The sequence below is a fragment of the Prionailurus viverrinus genome, chromosome E2 (genome assembly GCF_022837055.1).
Source record: "Prionailurus viverrinus isolate Anna chromosome E2, UM_Priviv_1.0, whole genome shotgun sequence".
In the NCBI taxonomy this organism is placed as follows: Eukaryota; Metazoa; Chordata; class Mammalia; order Carnivora; family Felidae; genus Prionailurus; species Prionailurus viverrinus.
In genome coordinates, this window is record NC_062575.1 from 52,545,523 (window position 1) to 52,570,252 (window position 24,730).

At 53.1% G+C, this 24,730-nt stretch overlaps 1 protein-coding gene across 1 annotated transcript in view; it reads left to right on the forward strand.

Moving 5' to 3' along the window:
* Positions 1-24,730, forward strand: part of ARHGAP35 (Rho GTPase activating protein 35) — a 125,450-nt gene that overhangs the window by 95,504 nt on the left and 5,216 nt on the right. The window contains exons 4-6 of the mRNA XM_047835419.1: positions 15,378-15,455; positions 17,060-17,191; positions 24,176-24,281. Coding sequence (XP_047691375.1) covers positions 15,378-15,455; positions 17,060-17,191; positions 24,176-24,281 — 316 coding nt within the window. The remainder of the gene's footprint in view (positions 1-15,377; positions 15,456-17,059; positions 17,192-24,175; positions 24,282-24,730) is intronic.

Consider the following 24,730-nt stretch of genomic DNA (forward strand, 5'->3'; position numbering starts at 1 on the left):
GTGTTGTTGGAGGGATTTATATTGTTAGAGCAGATAACTTGGGGAAAAGCAGATTCTCAGACCCCTGGAGTCAACTTGAGGGACTGTGCAAGCAAGTGTATTTTGTATTTAGAGGCGCTTAACCTAGGGTCTGTGGATGGGCTTCCGGAGATCCGCGAACCCCTGAAAATCAGTGCGGAGGTTGTGTGTGTCTGTGTGTGTGTCTGTGTGTGTGTGTGCGCGCGCGCGCGTGCGCGCATGCACACCGTGGCTAGACCAGAATGTGCAGCCGTGTTCGTCAGGTGAGCAAGGTGAGGGGAGCCTCCTCCCAAAAGGTTAAAGATAGCTCTGCAGCCACATGTTTGTGGCATACCTGCCGTATGACCCAGAGCAAGCCAGGATGACGGCACACCCTTGTCCTCAAGGAGTTTATGGTCCAATAAAAGCAAAACCACTTGGCCCTAAACCACTCAGAGCTGACAAGAGAGAGCTCTGTGAGGGCCGGGAGGTAGAGTTCCCCTACTTAAAGGGTAAGTAGTTGGGAGGTGATTGAGCCTAGCTGGAACAGTGTTCTCGTCACAGCCCCGGGACGGGAGAGACCCCGTAGCTTCCCAGGGATTCCATGTGCCCCGCTGGCCAAAGAGGGTGGGTATAGTCCACCCCTGGCTTTACTGTGTGCCTGTCCCCTCCCACTGGGTCCTTCCCAAGTGAGAGTCACTCACTGGTCACGTATCCTCATGACAAACGGCAGTAAAAGTGTTTTTATGCGGTAAGGTTAGCTCCTGGCTTTATTTCCAGGGTGTCGCCTCCATATTGTAGATTGAAAAGAGACAACCATCAGGGGTCCCTGAGTTTTATCCCTCCTCACAGAGAGACGGCCTAGCACACGTCTCTGTCTCTTCCTGTGTCTTCACGGTGAACATGAGAAAGCCTCCCAGTGTTAGGGAACACTCGGATACGTGGTTCACGGTTCTTCAGAACACCCCGGCCCAGTCTTCCCTGGAACTGCCCTCCAGAAAACGCCACCAAACTCATCCATGGAAAATGGCTGCTTAGTGTTTGGAGTAAGTAAGACGCTTCGTAACTGAGAGCAAATTACAGTGTCGCCCTGATGGGAGACAGCAAGACAAAAGGCCAAACTGTTACTTGAGCTGATTTCCTCCAGCTGTTGGTGAACTCCCAGGTTGCTTGATCTCATTGGGAAACGCTCTTTATGCCGCACAGAGCCTTGCCCAGAGAGGGGACATCTGTGGGCAGCGTGACAGGTGTGACCCTGAGCGAGTTCATGAACGTCTAAGGCTCGGTTTCCTGGACTGTAAAATGAAGATGGAAACGGCTCCCTTGCAGGGGAGTCGTGGGTATTGCGGCAGATAATGTGGCCCGGGGGCCAGTTTGGAGCTCACGTCGACAGGGCCAGAGCCGTTTCCAGAAGTCTCATTTTGTTCTCATGGCGGCCCTCTGAGATGGGCGTGGTTTCCGATTTTCTGATAAGGAAAATGAGATTCAGAAAGGGAAGGTAGGAGAGCTGGGATTCTAACCCAGAGCCATCACCCTCTTAGCTGTATTGCCCCCCCTTTGCTAGGAATTTGAAGCCCGGAGAAGATCGTACCCTGGCAGCTCCCGGAGCAGTGGGGTCAGGCCGGCTAATGTTGGACTCTGCTGCCTGCACCACACACCCTTCTTCCTCTCTAACCACATCAGAGGTTTTTTATTTTCCTCCTGACATCGGATATGTGAGGTCTTTTCCAGCACCACTTCTCCAGCTCTCGGACACCCACTAGGTGTCCTGCAGTTCCCTTCTGACTCTGACTCCCCAGGGTTACTTACTGTAGGACTCAGCAGGTTTAAGGACTCAGTCTCGCAAGCCGGTCCTCACTTCAGACGCCATTTGCGAGTATGGAATCCCCGAGTTACCCACGCACACTTCTGTCTGACCTGGCCACGAAGTCAGGGGGAACGTTCCCTCAACCTCCCCCTAGATTCAGTAGTTCGGGCGAACGCCTCACAGAACTCTGGACGGTGCCGGACAGACCCTTACAGTTGGTTACATGGGATGCAACTCCGGAAGAGCTGAACAGAAGAGCTGCTAGGGCATCGTACACGTGCGCCCTCTGAGTGTGCCACCTTCCCGGCACCTTGGCGTGTTCCCCAACACAGCAGCTCTCCCAGCCCTGTTGTGTAGGGGTTTTACGGAGGTGCCGTTAGTTAGGCATAGTTGATTAGGTCGTTGACTGTCTGTGATTGGGCTGGATCTCCAACCCCTCTCTCACGGAGGGGGGCTGAAAGTCGTAACCCCTTTAATCAAGACGCGGTCTTTGTGGCCACCAACCCCCACCGTGAAGCTGTCTAGGGCCCTGTAAGAGTCACTCATCAAAAACTCAGGTATGGTTAGAAAGGGCTCGTTATGAATAACAAAAGACATTCTTATCTTTAAGGAAATTCCAAGGGTTTTAGGAGCCCTGTGCCAGGAACTGGGTACAAAGACCAACTGTATACTTCCTGTTTTACGACACTGCCCCTGCCCGTCTTCCCACAGGGTGCCTAAGTTTAAGGTCTTGCCAGGTGGGCTTCCTCTGCCCCTCTGAGGGCACCAGGGCCGAGGAGGCGGCTGTCCTCCAAGGCTGGGAAGGAGACGCCGGAAGGGAGCAGCCAGAAGAACCCAGCCTGGGCCAGCGCGCCCCTCCGCAGCCTGGGGAGAGCCCTGTGCTCGTGCCGCTTCTTCCCAGGTCACCGTACAAACTTCGTACGCTATTGATCTCAAAGTACCACTAATCCCTTTTTAGAAGAGAGGAAACAAGTCCTGGAGTCCTTTGGGCAGAGGCCACTCGCAGCCCGTCGGAATGGACAGGACCCACGTTCCAGCTCTTTCTTCCGTGCTTCACGCTGCTGAAGCTGTGAGCTTTGTCTCATCCGACTGAACAGATTCAGAATTTTACCAAGTTCTTTAACACTTGGGAAACTGCTACCCTAAAAAAGCCTCCATATTGCTATCCACGTGCATCATAGCCATATTCTAGAGCTATCGTGGAAGAGATCTGGTGGAACTGGAGCCGTCAGATCCAGTGGCTTATTTCCCTGCCATCAGCCTAGGTCTCTGTAGTTCTTTCTTTCAGAGACGGCAGCTAATTTCAGTGTAGATGCTCCCATCTATCACTGTAACAGTTTAATAGGCACAGTTACGACTTGGGTACACCAACAGGCTTTATGGAGTAATTGCCATATTTATACTGCTTTGAATTGATGATAAAGTGCTGAAATAGGTGTGTGGTTTCATCTGCTGTGATTTTTATGGGGGTTCTGTGTTCCTTAATCTCCCCACCCCCTGTAATTCTAGGTTCGCTGGCAAGTTGCTGGCCCATAACCTAAATAGTGTGAAAACAGAGGTTTTTCCACTCTTTTTGACTGCCTCTCATGTGCCCCTTTCTCACCACCCTCCTGTTTTCTGGTCACTTGTAAGTTAAACACAGGCACTTGCGTTGTAAAAATGCCCCCATGGGGCACCTGGTGGCTCAGTCAGTTAAGCGCCTGACTCTTGATTTCGGCTCAGGTCACGATCTCATGGGTTCGTGGGATCGGGCCCCACCTCAGGCTGTGTGCTGACAGTGTGGAACCTGCTTGGGATTCTATCTGTCCCTCCCTCTCTGCCCTTTCCCTGCTCACGCTCTGAATCTCTCACTCTCAAAATAAACAAACGTGTTTAAAAACTGACTTATTTAAAAAAAAAAAAAAATGCTCCCTTGCCATAAAAGCAGGCAGTCAGCCCCACTTTGGCCTCTTCCAGATAAGCAGAGTTCGTGTGGCTTGTGACTCGGCGTTGCTAGCGGATTTCCTCAGGACCCAGTGCCCTGATCTGCACAGTGCGCCCTGGCAGGCTGCCTGGACAGCCCAGCAGCCAAAGAGAAGTAAAGCTTGTTTCACAGAGTAATCCTGCCCTTCCATCCAAGACAGAAATAGTCTGGGTGGAAGCCCAGATCCCCGAGACAGTTCCGACAGACCTGCCTGGCCTGGCTGTTCCGGTTGTGCCTTCCCTCTCGGCAGCGGTGAGCTCCGTCAGGCAGGCTGCTCCCCCTTAGCGAGCGGCCCGGACACACGCCGCGTTTGCTCCCACAGTCGGTTCGGCAGGCCGCCCGCGAGAGCCTCTCCGCACCCGCCTGTGCCCCTGAACTGTTGCCTGAGGGGAGCTCTTTGGCCCTCGCCCTCGCTCTCGGTCCCTGTCTATCCTTCATGCCTACACATGTGTGTGTGGGAAGGGGTGCAACCCACTGTGGGGGATCCCAGCCAAAGCCAAACTATGGCCCCTCTCTGTAAAAGTGAACAACCCAGGGGTGCCTGGGTGGCTCAGTTGGTGAAGCGTCCGACTTGGGCTCGGATCGTGATCTCACGGTTCATGGGTTCAAGCCCCGCGTCGGGCTCTGTGCAGACACGCTCAGTGTCTGGAGCCTGCTTCCGATTCTGTGTCTTCCTCTCTCTCTGCCCTCCCCTGTTCGCGCTCTGTCTCCGTCTCTCTTGAAAATAAAAGAAAACATTTAAAAAATTAAAAAAAAAAAAAAAAGTGAACAACCCAGATCGGAAAGCCACACACAGAGCAGCAGGCGACTAACCCCCAGGAGATGATAAATGAATTTATGAAGTCCCCCTGACCTCTGCAGGGACTAGTGGAGATGGGGAGCGCAGACCCTCACCCGGTGCATAAAGGAAGGTAGGGGTTGGACACAGTTGTTTATGAAACATCTTTTCCATGCTGGCCAGGCCGGAGGCTCTCTCTTTCCCACATTCCACGGGCTGGGAAGGCCTGCCAGGACGCCTGGAGGCACGAGGCCATCCGCTTCCTCCCTCTCTTCAACCAGAGAAACTGCACATTTAGTGTCAGGCACTTACTTCTCTTTCCCTCCATTCTGGGCCTAGTTGCTGAATGCCTTCTTCCGGTGTGAGTGGCCCTGCCGAGTCCCGGTACCTAGAAGGGTAATCAGAAAACCCTCCCTGCTCCCATGGCCTACTGGGGGGCCGGCACGCAGCAAATAACCTCTCGGCTGCGCGGGGACTTTCCAGCTCGCCGGTGCCCTGTAAGAAGGTGCAGAGCGAGTGGGGTGTGGGGATTAAGCACAGGCTCCGGGGCCAGACTGCCTGGGTTCGAGTGCACCCCTGCCGTTCGTTTGCCGCATGGCTCGGTCTGTCCCGCTGTAAAAGGGGCACCATAACAATGGTAGTCTACAGCTCCCGGCTTGTTGTGAGGCCTTGCTGAGATGGGGCACGTAAAGGGCTTATCCCTGAGCCTGGCCCGTCGTGGAAGCACCGCGTAAATGGAAGCACTTACCGTAACACGCTTAATTTAGATCTGGGGCTCAGGGGCGTCCTCTCTGAGGGAGCGATGTTTAGCCAGCCAGAAGCAACGGAGGGAAAAGTAGAAGTGACAACCTGTAAGAAGGCCTTGCGGAGAAAGATCCGGTGCTTCCGAGCCAACACGATGGGGGGGCTGGGGAGCAGGCTCGGGCGGTGACGCGGGCCACCCCACGCCACGTGCCGTATTGTGTCCTAGACGCAGAGCAGAAGGATTGCTGGCCGGTGGGGGCTACAAGCCCCTTTTCTGCCTGAGGATTATAGGCCTCTCACCTATGAAGAGTGCTCGTCTTAGTGAGGAAAGGGAAACCGGGAAAGGAAGGACACCGGGCTGTGATTGGTGACATCTTTGTTCCTTTCATGGTTCATTGGGAATCAGGAACCTGAAAGAAGTTAACCTCTGCCCTCATTAATGCTTGGGAGGAATCTGCCCATGACCTCAAGGGGCCTCTCTCCTTGGGGGCCTGTCGGAAAGGAAGTTGGCATTATATGCATGGGGCTGGCAGTGACACACTACCTCTGCGCTGGTTGGAGCTGTTTCTTTGTCGGTAGCGCTTTGTTTAGCCAGGGAGACCCCTCACCGTGGTGGCCCCAGCTCGCCTCAGAGCCACACTGCCGTCACCCCTGTGCCACTGGGCTTGTGCGTGTGCCGACAGAACCACACCCGGAGCCCGAAGGATGCTCGAATTCTTGGCAGAAGGGTCTCCCAGCTGCTCCCGGCTTGGAACGTTGGTTGCTGCTTTGCTGGGTACGGTTTGCTCAGCTCGACTGTGGGTCACACTCTCCTCTCCCCTCCGTCCCGGGCTGCCCAGAACAGGCAGCATCAGCTCTAGGCTGACCTGAAGTTCACTTTGTCGGCGTGGTTTCTCAAACCCATCTTTCGGGGTCTGCATTTTCTTGAAAATCAGGAAAAATACAGGGCCCCTTGTTTGGCTCAGAGCAGAGTCCAGAAGCCCTCCTTCACAGTTAAATGCAGTAAATACATGGGTAGCTTATAAAGGATCAGCCAGATGCTGGAGCCATATGATGCCCCAGACCTGGTGTGATATTTTCATCTCTTTCCCCCGGATCTCTTGTCTCCCTTCCTCCTCAGCCTTGAGATTTATGACGTGACTGTGTGTACGTACAATAGAGTTGGAAATTTATAAAGCCACAGTGCCTACTTGTGGGGCTAACACCCGGTCAAGCAGTCATAATAGAGTGTTAGTGGCATTCTGTCATGGGGAGAGAGGAGGTCTGGCATTGCCAGAAACAGATCTTGATTGACGAGGGAATTACCGAGGGAAGACAGCTAACAAAGGGGCGCTGGCGGGGCCAGAGTGACCCTAGTGTTCGATTAATAGAAGAGCCAGAAAATCATTCCGAGCACATCCAAAACAGGAAGGCAACGGGGAGATCTGGCGGGGACTCTTTCGTGTCATCAATAGTAGAACTGCATCGTAGGAATAAAGCAAGGACACTTCCCATTGGCTGCTTTTTATGTGGCGAGGAGGTGGCATTTTTTTCTGTGGCGCTTCCTCCTCACCCTCCAAGTGACAGATGAGAACACGGAGCGGGGTGTGAATGAAGAGATGAATGCGTAGGACTGCGCAGGGGATGGAAAGTCCTCAGAGCCCATAGTGGATCGATCTGGCGTTGGCAGGATGTAACCTCCATACCACATTCAAGGGAGAAGGGACCGGGGATTAGCATTGCAGATAGTGGACCCCTTGCACAGTAATCGGAGACAGAGCCTGGGCGAGCTGGTTCAGATCCTGCCCCCACCACTGACCCAGCTCCATGGCTTTGGGCACATGGCTCAGCCTCACCAAGCCTCCATTTGCTATCTGTAAAATGGGAATAAAACCAATATTTACCTTGAAGAATTAGTGGGCGGATCCACTGTGATAATTCTAGTGAAGAGCTGAGAAAACTGCCGGGTGCATAGTAAGCCCTCAACAAAAAGTTTCCTGTCATCGTTTTCGTACTGCCATTGGCCTTCCAGTGTGCCAGCCATTCGTATTCCTCCCTTGCACGTGTGTAATCTCACTGTTGGCGGCGTCTCGACCAGAGTCCTTAATAAACAACCCTGGTTTTGACCGAGTAGCCGAAGCTCCGAGAGGTGAGTGATCTGTCCCCAGTCACCCTGCCAGCTGTGAGGCAGAGCCAGGATCAGAATCGCGGTCACTTTGGTGTCGGAGCCCAGGCGTGTTTTAAAATATTTTTCTGCGGACTGGCTGGTTTGGGCTCAGCCCTCAGAACGGGCCCTGCCTCTAGGCGCCACTGCCGGCGAGGCTTGTGAAGGGTGTAGAGCCAGGCGGGACAACAGCAGCCGTTAAACTGCGGCCTTCGCGTAGGTTTCCGTCTCTCCGTCACAGCAGCGCAGGTGGGCGTGCATCCGTTCCGTGGTCAGGTGAGCCGCAGCGAGGGTCAGGATTCGAGCCCGTGTCTCCCTGACGACAAAAGTCAGGTGCCCCTCCACTTGCCGGCTTGCTTTCCACTCAGATCATCCGGGTAATAGCTACTGCCTTGACCCCAAGGTCTCCCAAAAGGCACACCACTAGGCCACCGCGGGGGAGCTGTTCTGTCTGTTGTGCAGAGAAGGAAAGCCAGGGGGCCCGGGACCCCACAGCTAGCAGGTCGCTTCTGCTCTTGACCTCCCTGTTCCACCGCCCCCAGCCCTTTCGTCTTCCTCCAAGGTGGGGGTGCTGCGGTGTGACCCTCAGAAGGAGAGACCACGTGTGCTGCTGGCCTGCGGCCCCAACGGAGGGCATCTTCCTCCTCCCCAGAGGTTGGCCCTCTTCAAGACCGTTTAGATTTTATGGTCGAGGGAGTTGCCTTCTCTCCGAGTTCCCAGCACCCCTCTGGGCTTGTAATTTAGCCCACCTGTGACTTCTTCTTCTTAGATGCATGGACGAGAAGAGTACTCTGTTAGATGGGTTTTCAGCCCCCAGAAAAGTCAACAAAAGTTATTTCATAGTTAAGGCCCGTCTCGTGTGGGCCACTTAGAGCACCGGCGGCACCAATTAAGTTTTTTCTAAAGGACTGAAGTGCTGAGTTTTTATACCTAAATATAGAATGTGAAAAATAAACCAGTCAGAGTTTATCTTAGAAGAGGAATTGATTTGTTGCTAGAAAGGAAACTTGGGAGGAACGGAGTCCTGGTGTAAATGAGCAGAGGCAAAGCCTGACGTGGGCCGACTGCGGAAAGCCACCTGGCCACGAACGCTGGTGCTGAGAAGTGGTGCTTGGGACCCAAGAATATAAACTCGTTTGGACATTTCAGAAAATCAGACACGTGCCCTGGCAGGAGGTGATTCGCCCCCCTCGGTTTCCAAGCTCCCAGTGTCCCTAGTGCTCCGGGTGCCAGGGAGGAGCCGGGGTCAGCAGCCACTCTGACGGGGAAATCAAGGGTGAAATATGCTAGTTCTCGGGCCCATGGGGCATGCCTCCTGGCTGGCATGGGCGGGCCATCTAGCCTTCTTAGGTCATCAGAGGAGTTTTGAGGAAGACCACACCTGAAAGGCTCTGGAAAGGCACTTAACTGCCATGTAGGGGCTTGGTAAATATTCAGCGAAAGAAAGAATAAGGCCCTTTTGCCTTTCTCTTCACTATTTTTTAACATTTTTGTGAAAGTCATACATGGCTATGGATAAAGTTTAATACACTAAAGGCTTGCTCACGTTACGAAAAAGCAGCAGTTTAATACTTTTGAAAATGCTTTGTTTCCAGAGTATCCAGTATTTATTTTGCCTTGTACATATTGCCTCCCGGTTTTATTGAAACGTCGAATTTAGGAGTCTGATCTTCAAGGTCTGGGTCATCTTCTACAGTAGCGGTTATCCAAAAGGAGGATTCCCCGACCGGCAGTGTCCGCACTGTCCGGAAATGTGCTAGAGATCCACGTTCTGGATCCCGCTCCGGGCTGATGTTGTCGGAATCTCTGCGGCAGAGCCCGGGCACCTGTATTGCAGCCGGCCTTCCCAGGGGTTCTGACGCGTGCTCAGTTTGCAGAAGTGGTGATTTAGAACAGGGTAAAAGAACGCAGACTCTAAAAGTCAGGTGGGGTTGAGATCACAGCCCAGCAGCTCTCTGACCTTGCCCGTCTGACTTTACCGCTTAGTCTCTGCATTCCCGACTGTACGATGGGATCAGTAATAACCTCTCTGAAGAGGCTGTTGTGAGAACTAACGTAAAAATGCACAGCAAGCGCTTGGCATCGTGCACCTCACACGTAGTAAGCGTCCAGTGGGCGCTTTGGTATTGTTGTTGTTGGCTATCTTCCTAGACCAGGTGTTAATATTTTTAAACAGAAACCCTTGACAGATGGCTGTCCGGTGAAGAGGGAGCTCAGAAGCTCTGGCCCGGGCCAGCGAATGTCAGCCGTAGGTATTAGATTGTTATTTCATATATTGAGAGAACGTTTCCCTTCCTGCAGTTTCCATTCTTAGTCGTAGCCCTGTTCTCCAGAGCAGTTGGACAAGACTGTTCACGTAGCAGTTGTTGAGGTATTTGAAGAGAGTGACCTTGGCCATTCTGAACTTTCCCTTGTTCTATTCCCAAAAATTAGCTTTAATGGAGAACATATTTGAAGGGCTTTTTCAGATCGGACTTTTTAAAAAGGAAAGAAAGAGGACTGTAGGTGAGGCCCTGCTTTGGTAGCGGGTCTTTGGAGATTTCTGGTGTGCAGAGATGCCTCAGAGTCGAGGTTGAAGCTTCTCAAGCAGACTTGCAGGCGTGGAATGGATGTGTCATCGGGGCACCGCTGGCAAGGGCTTTGCTTCCTGCTGGCAGGCCTGAGCCACAGGCGCAACCCCCGCCCCCCCAGAGTGTTTCTTCGTGGGTCCCGGGAGGCGCAGCCCGGGGAAGCCCGTCCTGCTGTGTCAGGGGCCGTGGTTCTCAGCGGTATCGCTAGCCCTGGGCTCTGTTTCGGTAGCGGCCTTTGTGGTGTTTGCAGTCTGTTCTGAGCTTTTGTTTTTATTTAATTGATGTCTGATTAGTAGCTGTGAAAAATTGCAGTGGCCAAGCAGATGATACCTTTCCTAAATTATGCTGTGGCGTTGTGTAGGGCAGCAGCAGAATTGCTATTTTAAAATGGCATTTCGTAAAATAAACACGTGTCCCGATTACAGGAAATACTAAGTTGATGATGAATTGACGCTGCAGAGCTGGCCTTGCGCTTGTAAATGCCTCCACTCTCGTGATCGTCCATCTAGTGAGGTTTCAGCAGGCCCACGCCTCGGATAGTTTCCAGAGAGCTGATTTGCAGCTTGTTTTCTGCCCTCCGGTGCTGGGGCAGGTGGCCACGAGGAGACAGCGCAGAGGACTTCTCTCCACGCTGGAGGTCAGAGTTGCCAGAAGATGGTGAATGGCCTGAGGCTGTCAGGATCTTCCGCAGTTCCTACGGGGTCTGTCCACACCTGGGGCTCAGACCAGGGCATTGCCACATTCTTGAGGGACTTTTAAGCCCCTGCCACTTGTGCCGTTGTTTCCTGTGTGCTGGAGGGAGCTGATATTCAGATAAAGGGAAGAGTATGTAGAAAGTAGGTTGTATTTTCAGCCTATAGGAGGTGAAGCCTTGTGCCTGCTGACACATAACTCAGGGCTTGCCAAAATGTGAAAGTGTGGATGATTTTGTGTGTGTGTGTGTGTGTGTGTGTGTGGTATGTGTGGTTACCTGGGATGTGAAATAGGTAAAAAGTTTAAATATGTCTGAGACGCTTTGGAAAAGTCACTAAGTAGAAAAGAGACCATTGGAAATTTACTAGGTCCATCCCTGACTCTGACCTTTGGGGGTTGACAGCATTAGGGGATGTGCCATCTCAAAAGCGACCCAGAATGGCGAGGACCAATGGACTTCACTCAAGTGTGGCATATCTTCCGCGGGGAAGACTGTGGTCTGGACCCCAACCTGTTGGGTAGATGCCAGACATCTTCCGGAACAGCACTGAGGCAGAAGGGTGACAGAGGCCCTGGACTTGGGCTTCTTATCATCTGTGCAGTTTGGGGCGAGGATTTCACCTTTTAGAATCTTCCTTTTCTCATCTGTGTTCTCACTGTCCAGCAGCTCCTACCATAAGGGCTGGAGGGTTCAGGGGCATCGTCGTTTATTGAGTGAGTGAGTGAGTGGTAGGTGGATGTGGTGGGGAAGCACCCGGCTCAGTGCACAACATAGAGACACTCAAGAAACGTCAGTGCCGAAGGGAGGCAGTGAGCAAGGTTGCCGAGCGGGGTTCGTCTGGGGCCTCAGGTTTGGAAAGTGTACGTACTTCTCCCTCCCCACAAATGCAGTGAGGGCAGCTCCTTTGTAGCCAGGCACTGCAAGGTAGGGTGTCCTTACGGCTGGCCCGTTAACCCCCTTTTCTCTGGGGTGAAAGGCCTATGTGCAATTAACAGCTTTTAAGCCAGAGAATTGATGACTCTTGCTTCGATGTTCTTTAGAGTTCACCTGCTACTATTGTGGGGCCCCAGAAATAGGCTGCTGCTTTTATCTTGCCTGATGGGTGCCTCTCCAGAGGCAGTAATTACGGTGATAACTGACATTGAGACACTTGGCTCTCAGGGGCTCACTAATTGACTTCCGGGCCGGGTCCCGTCTCCACTGCCCACACTGCCTTCTGGTGTTGGCTCCGGGGCACATCCTCAGGGCCCCTTCAGCTAGCCAGGGTTGCTCGAAACCGTAGTCTTCAGAAGGGGCCAGGCTTGGTTTAGCCATGAGATCCCACTCTGCTCTTCACTGTGACTTCCTCGTCCTTTAGAACTGTGGTCTCGGGCACAGCCGCGGCCTCTCCTTCCCTGAGATGAGGACAGTGGAGGCAGTAGCCAGGGCCTGGACTCCACTTTAACCTGAGCGGTGCTTCCTGTGCCGAGGGGTTGAGAGCTGAAGGGTGGGGTGAGTCAGTCTCTGACCTGATCCTTTATGTTCTTCTGTATTACTTAACTACATTTTAGGATTTTTTTTCCTTACCTAACGCTGTATATACTAAATCGGTTATAAGAGGATCACAGAGCTAAGTGAAAAAAATATATATATAAAAGAACAAGAAAGAAATAGAGAGTACCTGCTCTAAAAATAGGAAAAGCTGTTCAAAGATAAAAACAAAGGGAGACATCCGGGCGCCTCGGTGCCTCAGTCAGTTGAGTGTCGGTTGACTCTTGGTCTCAGTTCAGGTCATGATCTCACAGTTCGTGAGATAGAGCACCTCATCAGGCTCTCTGAACTGATAGCACAGAGCCTGCCTGGGATTCTCTCTCTCTCTCCCTCTCTCTGCTCCTCCACTGCCCGGGCTGTCTCTCTCAAAATAAACAAACTTTTAAAAAAATGTTTAAAGACAAAGGGAGACATGTTAAAGAAACAGACTGGTCCTGGAAACCTAAAAATTTTAAATTACATACCTCAAAAAATTCATTATACATATTTAGAAGACACATAACAAAAAGGGAGAATGTTGTAACATTAACATAGTTCCTTACTATTCAGAGGCCTCTTTCAAGTACACAGTGAGAGGGACCATTCATAAAAAATGAACAAGAATGACAAGAACAGGGGCGCCTGGGTGGCTCAGTCGGTTAAGCGTCCGACTTTGGCTCAGGTCATGATCTCACAGTTTCTGGGTTCGAGCCCCACATCAGGCTCTGTTGTGACAGCTCAGAGCCCGGAGCCTGTTTCGGATTCTGTCTCTCCCTCTCTCTCTGCCCTTCCCCTGCTCATGCTGTCATGCCCAATCTCCACCCCCCCTCTCCCCCCCCTCAAAAATAAACATTTTTTAAAAATTAGGGACACTTGGGTGGCTCAGTCGGTTGAGCTTCCGACTTCAGCTCAGGTCATGATATCACAGTTTACGAGTTCGAGCCCTGCGTCGGGCTCTGTGCTGACAGCTCAGAGCCTGGAGCATTCTTTGGATTCTGTGTCTCCTTCTCTCTCTGCTCACGCTCTCGCTCTCGCTCTCTCTCTCTCTCTGTCTCTCTCTCTCTCAAAGATAAATAAACATTAAAATTTTTTTAATAAAAAGAATGACAAGAACATGAATAGGAAATTGACAAAGTAAGAAACACACATTGCCAAGAATCTGTTAAACTTACTAGCTTTCCAGAAAACAGAAGAAACATAATTGTGGGGTATTTAAACAGGAAAAAAAAAAAAACTCAGGAAAAACTAAATGATTAACAATAGGACTGTTTTTAAAGTTACTGTATACTTTGATGTCATTAAAATCATGTTGTAAAGAATAGTTAATGAGGGGCGCCTGGGTGGCGCAGTCGGTTAAGCGTCCGACTTCAGCCAGGTCACGATCTCGCGGTCCGGGAGTTCGAGCCCCACGTCAGGCTCTGGGCTGATGGCTCGGAGCCTGGAGCCAGTTTCCGATTCTGTGTCTCCCTCTCTCTCTGCCCCTCCCCCGTTCATGCTCTGTCTCTCTCTGTCCCAAAAATAAATAAACGTTAAAAAAAAAAAAAAAAAAGAATAGTTAATGATTAGAATAAGCCCACAACATAACTTTGTAAGTGAGAAGGTCAGGTTAAAACACAGCATTATCTCCCATTTTAAAAAAAAAATTAAAATTAAAACTCAAGGGACACCTGGCTGGCTCAGTCGGTAGAATATGGAACTCTTATTCTCGGGGTTGTGAGTTCAAGCGCCACATTGGGCAAGGAGCCTACTTTAAAAGAAAATTAAGGGGGCGCCTGGGTGGCTCAGTTGGTTAAGCGTCCGACTTTGGCTCAGGTCATGATCTCACAGTCTGAGTTTGAGCTCCACGTCAGGCTCTGTGCTGACAGCTCAGAGCCTGGAGCCTGTTTCAGCTTCTATGTCTCCCTCTCTCTTTGACCTTCCCCTGTTCATGCTCTGTCTCTAAAATAAATAAACGTTAAAAATTTCAAAAAAAAAAAGAAAAGAAAATTAAGGGGCACCTGGGTGGCTCAGTCGTTTGAGCGTCCACCTTCGGCTCAGGTCACGATCTCACAGTTCGTGAGTTTGAGTCCCACATCTGGCTCGCTGCTGTCAGTGCAGAGCCTGCCTTGGTTCCTCTGTCCCCCTCTTTCTGCCCCTCCCCTGCTTGTGCTCTCCCCAAAATAAATATTTTTAAAAGTTTTTAATTAGGGGCATCTGGGTGTCTCAGTCGGTTGAGCGTCCGACTTCGGCTCAGGTCATGATCTCGCAGTCTGTGGGTTTGAGCCCCACGTCGGGCTCTGTGCTGACAGCTTGGAGCCTGGAGCCTGCTTCCCATCCTGTGTCTCCCTCTCTCTCTGACCCTGCCCCGTTCATGCTCTGTCTCTCTCTGTCTCAAAAGTAAATAAACACTGAAAAAAATTGTTTTGAAGTTTTTATTTTTTTTTTTTTATTTTTTTTTTTTCAACATTTATTTATTTTTGGGACAGAGAGAGACAGAGCATGAACGGGGGAGGGGCAGAGAGAGAGGGAGACACAGAATTGGAAACAGGCTCCAGGCTCCGAGCCATCAGCCCAGAGCCCGACGCAGGGCTCGAACTCAGGGACCGCGAGATCGTGACCTGGCTGAAGTCGGACGCTTAACCGACTGCGCCACCCAGGCGCCCCTGAAGTTTTTAATTAAAATACAAGAATATACATCAAGATGTGGACAAAAATTATCTTTAGCTGAGGTACCTCTATATTATTTTAATTTTTACAAAAAAATATTTTTATTTATTTTTTTTTTTAATTTTTTTTAACGTTTTATTTATTTTTGAGACAGAGAGAGACAGAGCATGAACGGGGGAGGGGCAGAGAGAGAGGGAGACACAGAATCGGAAGCAGGCTCCAGGCTCTGAGCCATCAGCCCAGAGCCCGACGCGGGGCTCGAACTCACGGACCGCGAGATCGTGACCTGGCTGAAGTCAGACGCTTAACTGACTGCGCCACCCAGGCACCCCACAAAAAATATTTTTAAATATTGAAGTAAAAACGAAAATGGGGGGAGTGGGTTGAAGCATCTAGGAAAGTCTGTGCTTCGCCCTCTTCCTCCCCCGTGTGGGCTCCTCACGGAATCGCCCCGTCTTTGCTCAAGTCCAGTCCTGCTCATTCCCTGCACTCCCTGCTCCTAAGATACCGGTTTGTTTCTCCTCAGGACTGAGCACAGAAGGGATCTACCGGGTCAGCGGGAATAAGTCGGAGATGGAGAGTCTGCAGAGACAGTTTGATCAAGGTGAGGCCACAGCCTGGCTGAGCATCGGAGGCTCGAGCCGGTCAGGGGGGACGGGACAGCCAAATTGCCGGGGTGTCCTGCCGCGCACAGCCCCGGAGCCAAGAGGTGCTGGCCTGGTGACTGAGAAAGAGAAAGCATTTGGCCCCGGTTACCCTTCCCTCCGAGGTCACACTGCCACTCGGAGGGGAGGGGAACGAGCCCTGCCGCCAGACGGAAGCATTCCCCGCGCCGAACCCGAGTCAGCCCGCTGCTCCCCCGTGTCACCGTCCACTGACCGTATTCCAGGTCACCTCTCGAGGTGCCTTGCTTCTCTCACCCTGGGAAGGGCAACATGTGCCTCCGTCACCTCTCAAGGGCCTTGCTTCCCTTGCCCTGGGCCCCCGGGGCGTAATTGCAGACACATAATCTGAAGTTGGGTTGCAGCAATAGTCCCGTTTTGCCAACCCCAGGAATACCCTCAGCCATGACTCCCCTCCTCGCAGAGTCCCTGCACGAGAGAGACAAAGCGAGGGAACGTTTATGATCAGCTGAGCGTTGGGACCCAGACTCCCAAAGCTGAAGTCTCATGAGTTAGACTGGCTCTTGGCCGGGACTCCTGTCTCCAAAGCTGGGTCTCAGAGGTCTGAAGCCAGAGAGCTAAACTCTGAGTCTTAGAACTGAGCACACTATGGGCTGAGAAGTCACACCCACTGGTGCCAGAAGCAAACGAGCCACAGCGATGAAAGTTCTCAGATGTCACCAGCCAGAGAGGAAAGTAAGCTGCAGATCAGAGTAGGGTCCAACCCAGCGTGTGGCTGGGCCTGAGGAGACCAAGCCAGATTCTGAAGCCAGGCAGCCCGCGTGGGCGTGTGGGACAGAGCAGCGGCCAGGAGCAGGCCCCCAACCCCGCCACGGCCAGCCGGTTAGCCAGCGGTGCGGGGAGGGCACGCGCTAAGGAATCTTGCAGGATGGGAGGCCTGACGTCAGCACGAGGGTAGAGCCACACACTCAGTTATGTACTTGTATGTATGCAAGAATCTGTTAATGGTTTCTACCGCCCCAAATGGAAATAGCTGGTGTCTAACAGTAGATGATTTCTTGTAAATCGGGAATGTAATAAAGTATTTAAAGAAAAGTGAAGACACAGAGGTCATTGGTTTCATAAGCTGGGAGGGGCAGAGGGAGAAAGAGGAGTCTGCTCACCCTGCCACCTTAAGGAATAAGGATGGAGCTGAGATTATTGGTAACATTCTGTAACCCACCGTGAAAAGCAAGCCAACCTTTTAGGAAAGTCCTTTGATTTTCCAAGGGGGGGGCGGGGGGGTGTAAGGAAAAGGAGGACAGAAGGAGGGGGTGAAGCTGCTTTATTCAAAGGATGACCTTGGAAGGAGGCATTGGGTGTCAGCCTCTGTCTGCGAATCTCACAGCTTTTTTTTTTTTTTTTTTAGCAGGGAATGCCACCTCCTGTTCAGTCTTTGATAATCCTGAGTCCCTGCCCAGGCTCCAGGCCAGCCCTGGGCAGCATCCCAGGGTCTTCGAGGTTTCTCTGCCTTTCTCCAAGCACTGAGTTTTCCTTTTGCTTCTTTCCAGCTTAGACTGACCTCACTCTCCCCACTTCCTTTCAGACCACAACCTGGATTTGGCAGAGAAAGACTTTACAGTGAATACCGTGGCTGGTGCCATGAAGAGCTTTTTCTCAGAGCTGCCAGACCCCCTGGTCCCGTACAACATGCAGATTGATCTGGTGGAGGCACACAGTGAGTACTGGTAACCCAGCCCGGCTCGTGGGCCCAGGCAGCACTCCAGGCCGACTGTGTTTGTTGAACTAAGGGAGAGGAGCTGAGCGTCCGTAGAATGAGTTCTGCGCTCAGGGAACAGACACGCTGGCTCTTAGAGCTGAGGTTGGAAGGATAGAAGGACAGGGAACTAACTAAGGATGATGCCGTGGGGGCTTGTAGATCAGCCCCCACCCCCACCCCCACCTTTGTAGACCAGAGATGCTTTTCTAAGCATTCTAGCAAAATCGTTGCAGGTTCCCCCAAAACCCCACGACGTACTAGCCTGGTTTTGTAGCAGACTTGGGTCAAGTCTGCTCCTATGCTTGTTCAAAGTGTAAGCGTGGTCGACACAATGTTCCCTGACCCTTAGTTTCCCTACAGCCCTGTCCCCGCTCCTATTTATGAAATATTAGGAGAGACCTCGAGGCAGGGCGGTAAGAGACCTGTTAAAGGGGGCAGGTATTTCTTTTCCCCTCTGCTTGCCCATCCCTCTTACAAGGAAGTTAGCATGTAGTCTGGGGCCAGCCCACCTCTGGGGGGAAAGGGATGGTTCCAGTTGCCCTGACCAGATGATCAATGGCCGGGGGGGTGGCAGGGCAGCACCTCTGGTTTTTTGTTTGTTGTTGTTGTTTTTAATTTTTTTAATGTTTATTTATATTTGAGAGAGAGAGTGAGAGCGAGCAAGCGGGGGAGGGGCAAAGGGAGGGAGACAGAATCCAAAGCAGGCTCCAGGCCCTGAGCACAGAGCCCTACACAGGGCTCCAACTCACAAGCCATGAGATCATGACTTGAATCGATGCCGGATGCTTAACCGACTGAGCCGCCGGGTGCCCCAGCACCTCTGGTTTTAATGGTGACCTTTGTGTGCCATCCTGCCCGCCCTGCCAGCTGTTTCCACCCTGACCTGCTTCTCTCAGGAGGCATCTGTCCACCCGATTGGGAGCCTTCCCTCTGGGCAGCCTTTCCCGGACTTTGTGTAGTACTGCAGCTTCCCACCTTGTGGCACTTTTTACCTTTTTTAGTCAGAGGCATCCTTCCTGCTGTGCGGCTCTGGTGGGCCGGGACCCCCAGAAGGAGCCATCGCTGCGCAGCTGCAGAAGGGAGTGTCTTGGCCGGTGACCATGGAGGTGGGGAAGAGGAAAAGGAGCCATGTTCCTTGGACCACACAGGACTTTAGTCTCATCTCATCAGTGCCCAACTCAGAAGAGGGAGTTTCAAGCAAGCATGGTTTACTCACAAGGCAGGTGGTGGAGGCAGAAATTTGGGGGCAGTCGCAAATCAGGGTTTTAAGTCTTAGGTCACAGATTCTTAGTGGCTTCAGGAAATGGACGTGCCGACAAAAGTCCACCCCTGAAATGTGAGGGTGCCCAGGTCAGAACCTGGCTGCTGCCAGAACTGCGGGGCCCCTGGGGTCACCTTTCCATGGTCTACGTACTCCGCGGTGCTAACTTTCACAACCTGGGTGCCACCTTTGCCTTGCTTTATCCTCATGGTCTCGGTGGATTGAAATCTCTCACAGCTCCTGATCTTATCCAAGCCCATCACGGATGGGGCAGGAGCGCATGGTTCTGGGGCTGTCGTAGGGTTGCCGGGCCTTCTTTCCCACCTGCTTTCTCTGGATAGGAGTCCGGGTTTCTCCAAGATGAGTTGGGCGGGGACAGGTGCCAGCTGCTGCTCTGATCCTGCTGTCCAAAGACTCCTCCAGCAGGCTCCAGGCTGGCCCAGATGTGAACCACATAGGAAATCTCTATGTGGAGCCAGCTTTCTCTCCACCTAAGCTTGTCTCTTGGCGGAAGTTCGGGAGAAAAGGTGCGGGCTGGTACTCCCCTCCTGGAGCCAGTGGATTCCTGTCAGCATTTGTCTTGACTTGGCGCCATCTAGAGGCTTGTAGAGTCCTGGCACCCGACAGAATCCCATTGTCTCTGCAGGAACTGCTAACATAGCATCTTTTTGTTTTTGGAGGGGTGGGGGGGGGGGGCAGGAGAGGGAGGTGTTATTGATAGAGAATCAGCTGCCCTTCCTACAGCAGCTTCCCTAGTCTCCACTGCTGAGAAAGGGAGCCCCTTGCTGCAGCAGCCTGGAAAAGGGTGGAGATTTCTGCTTCCTCTTCCCATTGTGTGTTTCCTGTGCCCGAGCTAGTCAGCTGGGGTTCCGTTGTCTTGAACCTGGGGGCAGGAGGGTGGAGAGGATCTCGCTGACATGGCACCTTTCAAGGCCACAGCAGTTGAGTGAAGGTGGGCTGTGTATGTCCTGGGGTGGCTTTAACTGAGCCAGGGGCACCAAGTAGGCAGTACCAGTGTTAGTGTTAAGGGACATTATGAAACGAAGATTCTCAAGCCCAAAGTAGCTATTCCCAGCCTGGCTGGGTTTCCATGGCAACGTCAACTTGACCAGCTCTTCCCACTTAATACTAAGAGCTGTTGTGTCTGTGTGTTCAGGGCTTGAGAATGGTTTCAGATTCCATCACAACAAATATCAAGGTCACTATCAAATTGTTTTGTTAGCTCCAGAATTTCACAATATTGAACATTGCTGAAAATGTGTGCACAAATAGAGATTTTTGTGATTATTTACCATTTATCTTCCTACCACACTCAAGGTGATGTGTGGGTGACTCAGAAATGAGTGGCAGTAGCATCCGTCACCCACACTGCTGGGGAGTGGCACGCTGGGGCTTGACCTTCCATGCAGAGACGTCGTCCCTGCCCTGCCAGGGTGCATACGTTAGTTACCTGCCAGACAGAATGAAGCCAGCTGAGCTGGAAGGGTAGAAAATGCAGGGTGGAGGGCTTCGTGGAAGAGATGGCACCTGAGCTGTGGCTTCAGGGAGGACCAGGATTTCAGGAGGCGGAGAAAAGGGCTTTGGGTTCCCTGTTCATCTCACACGCACCCCTCATCCTGGCCTTCGCCAAATATTATCATTCGTTCTTGCCCCACGTCTTCCCCTCCTCCTCTTATGACACCGCCAGCCTCACCACCACCTATTTAGAGTCCCTCCGGTCCAGCCAGTCCTGTCCTAGGTCCTTCGTGCCAGAGGGACGTAAAGCTAGCCCTGTCTTGGTCCAGAAGTTCTGAGCCTAAGGACCTTTGGTTCCGGGGCCTCATTAGCCCCGTAACTACTTGTAAAGCTCCATATGTGCAGTTTAGTGTACAGAGAAGACCAGCAGCTTCCATCAGATTGTCAAAGGGATGTGGGACCCAAGTGGTTCAGGGCGCTGGCTCCCGTCTTACCATTCCCACTGGGAGACGGGGTGCCTTACAGCTAGAGGTGGTAAACATCCTGGGATCGTGCCTCCTCTTGTCTGTCGAGATAGCTGCTTAAGGTCACAGGGGTGTTCCTCACTCACATCCTGGCACGTACCAGGCCCTGTGTGGGACAGGGACAGAGGAGTGTGTAGTCCCTGCCTCGGTCTGGCGGGGTAGGAGGCATGAAACAAGTTACTGCAGGGTCACGCCTCCCGGAGAGAGATACCCAGAATCTTCCATTCCAAGCCCAGCGGAGTGAAATCTTGGCCTTGGATTCGTTTTGTACCTGAGGGAGAGGTAGAGGGTGCATGCTGTACGTGCTTGCGTGCTTCACTGAGAGGGTGCTGTGACCTTGAGCCACTTTTTTCCTCTGCTGGTGGTGCAGGTGTGCAAGATGGTCGAAGGCCATCAGATTTTCCTCCAGGCACTGTGTGGGGCGGCAGCAGGTCCAAGCCTAGAGCCTGTCTGATGGCCTGGGATGACGTGGGCAGCAGGGCGGCACGGCCAAGGCAGGGGCTGTGTGTGGGATCGAGATCCCTGACAGCAATTTGTGTGACCTTGGGCCCATATTCTTACTTCTCTGAGCCTTAGTTTCTCTGTATACTGTGAGGGGTGTGGCGAGCTAACCTCTAGGCTGTGGCCTCTGGCTGTCCCCTTCTCTTCCTCCCGAGTTCTTAGGGTATGTGTTAGTTCTAAATTGGTTCTAAATTGCCTGGTCTGTGTAAAGATTTTGCCTTGGTTCAGCTGGCCTGAAAATGCCTCTTCTGAACCCGTCTTGCCATCTCCGTCAGCTGAGACCTCATTTCACAAGTATGACATGTTAGCTGGGGGGGGGGGGTCCTTGCCCTGTAGAGGGCCCCTCACCACCCGAGTCGTCCTTCAAAGAGGATCTGAAGCCGGAGAGCGCTGCGGCCTGGCAGAAGGCAGGGGACCCGGAGCAGACGTGGGGGACCGGGAGACGGAGCCTGTGCCCGGCCGCCCTCCCCCCACCGGTCTTACGTCCTTGGCGCTGCCTCTTGGCGTCGCCCCAGCCAGCGTGTAGGGTGAGCCTAGTGCGGTGAGGGCTGCACAGACAGCAGCTCCGAAGCTGCCCCGCTAGCACTCTGGCCTGTGCAGAGGAAGAAATCACTGGCGTCCCGAGCACCGGGAAGAAGATTCGCTTGCTTGAGGGGGGAGGTGAGCGAGATGAAGTCAGAAGGTGGTCAGCAAGATGGGCCGTGTTTTTCGTGAGACAGACAACAGAGGGCCGGACCCTGCACCGAGAGGCTTCCTGTTGTCTCCTTGACTTCCTTGCTCCTCCTGCCAAACCCTGTGCTCCCCAGCTCTCGTGAGCACCTGCACGCTGAAGCTGGCTAGAGAAAGGGAGGGGAAGCATGAGTAGGGGGGACCATCTAGGTCTTCGTTGGGCACCTTGCTGCCGCACCACGTGGCATTCCTGAGAAAGGGGCGTGAGTTACTATCGAGGCAGCCTGGTACCCCCACCTCTGCCTCCTCCTCCTCCTCCCCCTCCTCTCCCTCCTCCCAAGGAAGACCAAGGGAGCCAGCATCCCTGTGGCACCATGGATGGGAAGGAGAAGACCAGCACCTGTCACTCCAGCCCCGCTTCCTGCCTCTAGTCAGGATGGCAGAGACCCGCTTTTGGGTGAAGGCGCCCTAGGGGTCAAGTGCCTGATGAAAACACACAGCTGCGTTTGTGCCGCACCAGCGCCCAGGAGACACCTGGGCCGGGCTTGCATCTGTAAGGGGGCGCAATCACTTTTTTATGAAGTGAGATTCTGAGCCCTGCCCGTGCTTCTCGGGTGTCAGGACGATCGCGCATCCTCCCTAGAGCAGTGTACTATTTTTAAGTAAACTTTTTACTGAAGTTTAACAGTAAAAAGTATTTGAAATTCAAGGCCGGAGACAAAGCGTGCTCTCAAGGTGGAACCCTTAAAATAAATCTTAGGCGCAGAGCAGTGAAGGTGATAATGACCCCACCCAGTTCGCTCCCTTGGCTTTTCAGTCATTTTCTAACAGACAGACACTATCAAAACACTGTTGTTATCAAGTCCCAATCTTGAGTCCTAAAACTCCCCAGTTTCATGACCGTGAGCCTACCGGCAAAAGCTCTGGGTCGCTCCGGCCCTGCCTGTCTCTGTGGCCTCCCTTCCCGCTGCTTCCTGACATTCGGACCACCTCCAGATGCTTACTGTGTGTGTGCTGTTCCTTTCACAGTATGGCACCACCATCCCCAGCCCCTTTTACAGACAAGGGCCTGACACTCACATGTGTCACTGACCCAAGATCCCACAGGTGGCGGGTGTCAGGGACAGAATTTGTACCCAAGACCGTGTGGGTTGGGTTTGGCTCTGTCCCACCGCATGGCCCTGGCCCCCTGTCCCTTGCCGCCGCCCCCCCCCCCCCCCCCCCCCCGTTCGTGCACCACCTGTCCTTCCTCGCCCAGCTCGAGCCAGGCTCCTCCTGCGCTTCCCCAAACCGTGACCCTCTAGGGGCAATGCCTACCGCAGAGGTTCTTAACTTGGAGGCCACAGGCTTCCTAAGGAATGTGATGGGTTTGGGCGAGTCCTTGAACTCCAGAGGTTGTAGACGGGGTTGTACACGGCCTATCTGGGGAGAGGTTCTGGAACGCACATCCAGCCCAAAGGAGTCTGTGCCCCCAAACCAGTCGGGAACCATCGTATTTTTTTAGCGATCCCCCAATTCATCCACCCCCATAACCGTAAGTGTGGGATTGCTGTTATCTCTTCCTGGGCCCTACTCTAGTTTTTCTGAGTGCTAGAGATCACCTTCAGTTCTAAGAAGTAGCCACAGGGGGCTCTTTCCATGCTCGGAGAAATCTGTCTAGGCTGGCTCTCCTAGCCAAGATAAGCCGGGCGTATTCAGGGAAGGGAACTGGGATCCCAGGGAAGACGATATCCACAGCCAGTCAGTGATGTTTGAGTCCCAGCTCTGTAACCTCTCTGGGTATGAGATTCCTTATCCCTCAATAGGGCGACAAGCCCCTTCCTCGTAGGACAGCAAAGACTTGCTGAACCAGGCCTGGTGTGGATAAGCCCTTACTCGAGTTAGCTTGTTTTCACACTCCCACTACATTAGGATTCCATGGTGGGCGAAGTGTGGGTGGTGGTGGGGGAAGGGGGTGCATAGGCCCTTTGATGAACTGCATGAGAATTCCCCCACTGTTTCCATCGGCTCCTCCAATAGGGGGATGTGTAGGGGGTCCTTGTGTCTCTAGGGAAAGGACAGAGCCCTGGTCTTGTGACAGACTCCCTCCCTAGACAGTCTGTGGGCATGGGTGGGTGGCAGTGCTCACCCGTCTGCTCAGGAAGCACGCGGGCTTTCTGCACCGGGATTCCTGTCTCCGGGGGCAACCGGATGAGCGAAGAATGGTGTTCTGTATGGGGAGTCTGTGTGGATCGTTGAGTCTCGGGTGGTGGGGGGGGCCAGGAAGCCCCGGGCGCACAGTGCTCCCCTTCAGCAGGGGCCTGGGACCCCGAGGTGGGCCCGGTTGCTGGGTCGGTGCCACCGCCAGGTGTGCCCGCTGTGGGCGCAGACTTACGGGGGGAAGAGTGGGGCTGACCTGGTGTAAGAGCCCTGGGCCACCCCTAGGCGGCCCCCGGCCCACCAGTCTCACCACCCGCCCGGGACTGCCATCTCTCGAGCCCGTAACACCCACCAGCTGTGGCCATGGAAGTCTTTGGTTTTCTCTTCCCTCAGAAATCAATGACCGGGAGCAGAAGTTGCACGCCCTTAAGGAAGTACTCAAGAAATTTCCAAAGGAAAACCACGAAGTCTTCAAATACGTCATCTCTCACCTGAACAAGTATGTGGCCGGGCTTGCCCTCGGGTCTTCCCTCCACCTGAAATCGCTAGTCAGGGGCCGGGCCGGTGAGCAGCAGCGTGACGCAGAGCAAGGCCCTGTCCTCAGCCTGGCAGTGATAGGGCTGCCGTCTCCCTCCTCAGTAGGCCACGGCTGGCTCACCAGGGGCATCCTGGGGTCTCGACTCCTCCTCCCATGTCCGTCCTGCTTCTGTCTGAGAGGCCCGTGTGGCCTCGGGCATGCCCAGGGTCCTCCGCGGTATGTGACAGAACACTGCCAAGGTACGTGTGCTGTGAAGAAGCTCGAACCCGTCGAGTACGTGCAGGAGTGTGGGCAGGAAGCCTGTAACTGTTTCCCGGATTTATGTACAGACAGAGTAGGTTGGTTTTCCAGGCAAACCTGTTCTTCTCTCGCCAGAGTAGTGTTTGATGGGGTTCCTGCTCCCTCTCGGT